At 65.3% G+C, this 473-nt stretch overlaps 1 protein-coding gene across 1 annotated transcript; it reads left to right on the top strand.

Moving 5' to 3' along the window:
* Positions 1-75: 75 nt before the first annotated feature.
* On the top strand, positions 76-473 carry E0L32_012453 (uncharacterized protein; the record flags this gene model as incomplete). The annotated part of the gene is made up of 1 exon (XM_031135291.1): positions 76-449. A coding segment is annotated over one exon (374 nt), but the record flags the coding sequence as incomplete, so codon positions are not given.

The raw sequence follows: 473 nt of genomic DNA, 5'->3' as shown, positions 1-473 counted from the left end.
GCCGCCGACGGCGTGATCTTCCCCTTGCGCACCGCGGTCGGCTGGAACGGCAGTGCGCCGGGACTGAAGACCGTGATGGAGATCTCCAAGATGAGCGATCCCACCGGCAAGGTCTACCGCCCGGTGCACTACATCGCCGCGGTCTGCGCCGCGATGTACACCAAGGAAGCGCTGGAGTGGGCCGCTAAGAACGGCGGCGCCACCGGCGACAACGTGGTGAAGGCCTTCTACCAGAAGAAGGACTGGGTGCCGGCCGGGCTAGAAGGCGTCTGCATTCCCTCGACCTGGACCGACAAGGACCACCGCGGCACCACCACGGTGAACCTGTATCGCTCGCGCGTAAGTGGCGCAACCGACGGCGACCTCAACGACCTGATGGCCAAGGGCACGATCAAGATCGAGAAGGTCAAGACCGTCGAGCTGCCGCGCAAGGCCGAATGGCTGGGGTGGTGAGCCTCCTCTTCGTCATGCGC

This window comes from Thyridium curvatum (assembly GCF_004353045.1).
Source record: "Thyridium curvatum strain D216 chromosome Unknown NODE_275_length_473_cov_0.965318, whole genome shotgun sequence".
NCBI lineage: Eukaryota > Fungi > Ascomycota > Sordariomycetes > Thyridiales > Thyridiaceae > Thyridium > Thyridium curvatum.
The sequence above is the reverse complement of the archived record's forward strand: the minus strand, read 5'-3'. Positions and strand labels throughout refer to the sequence as shown.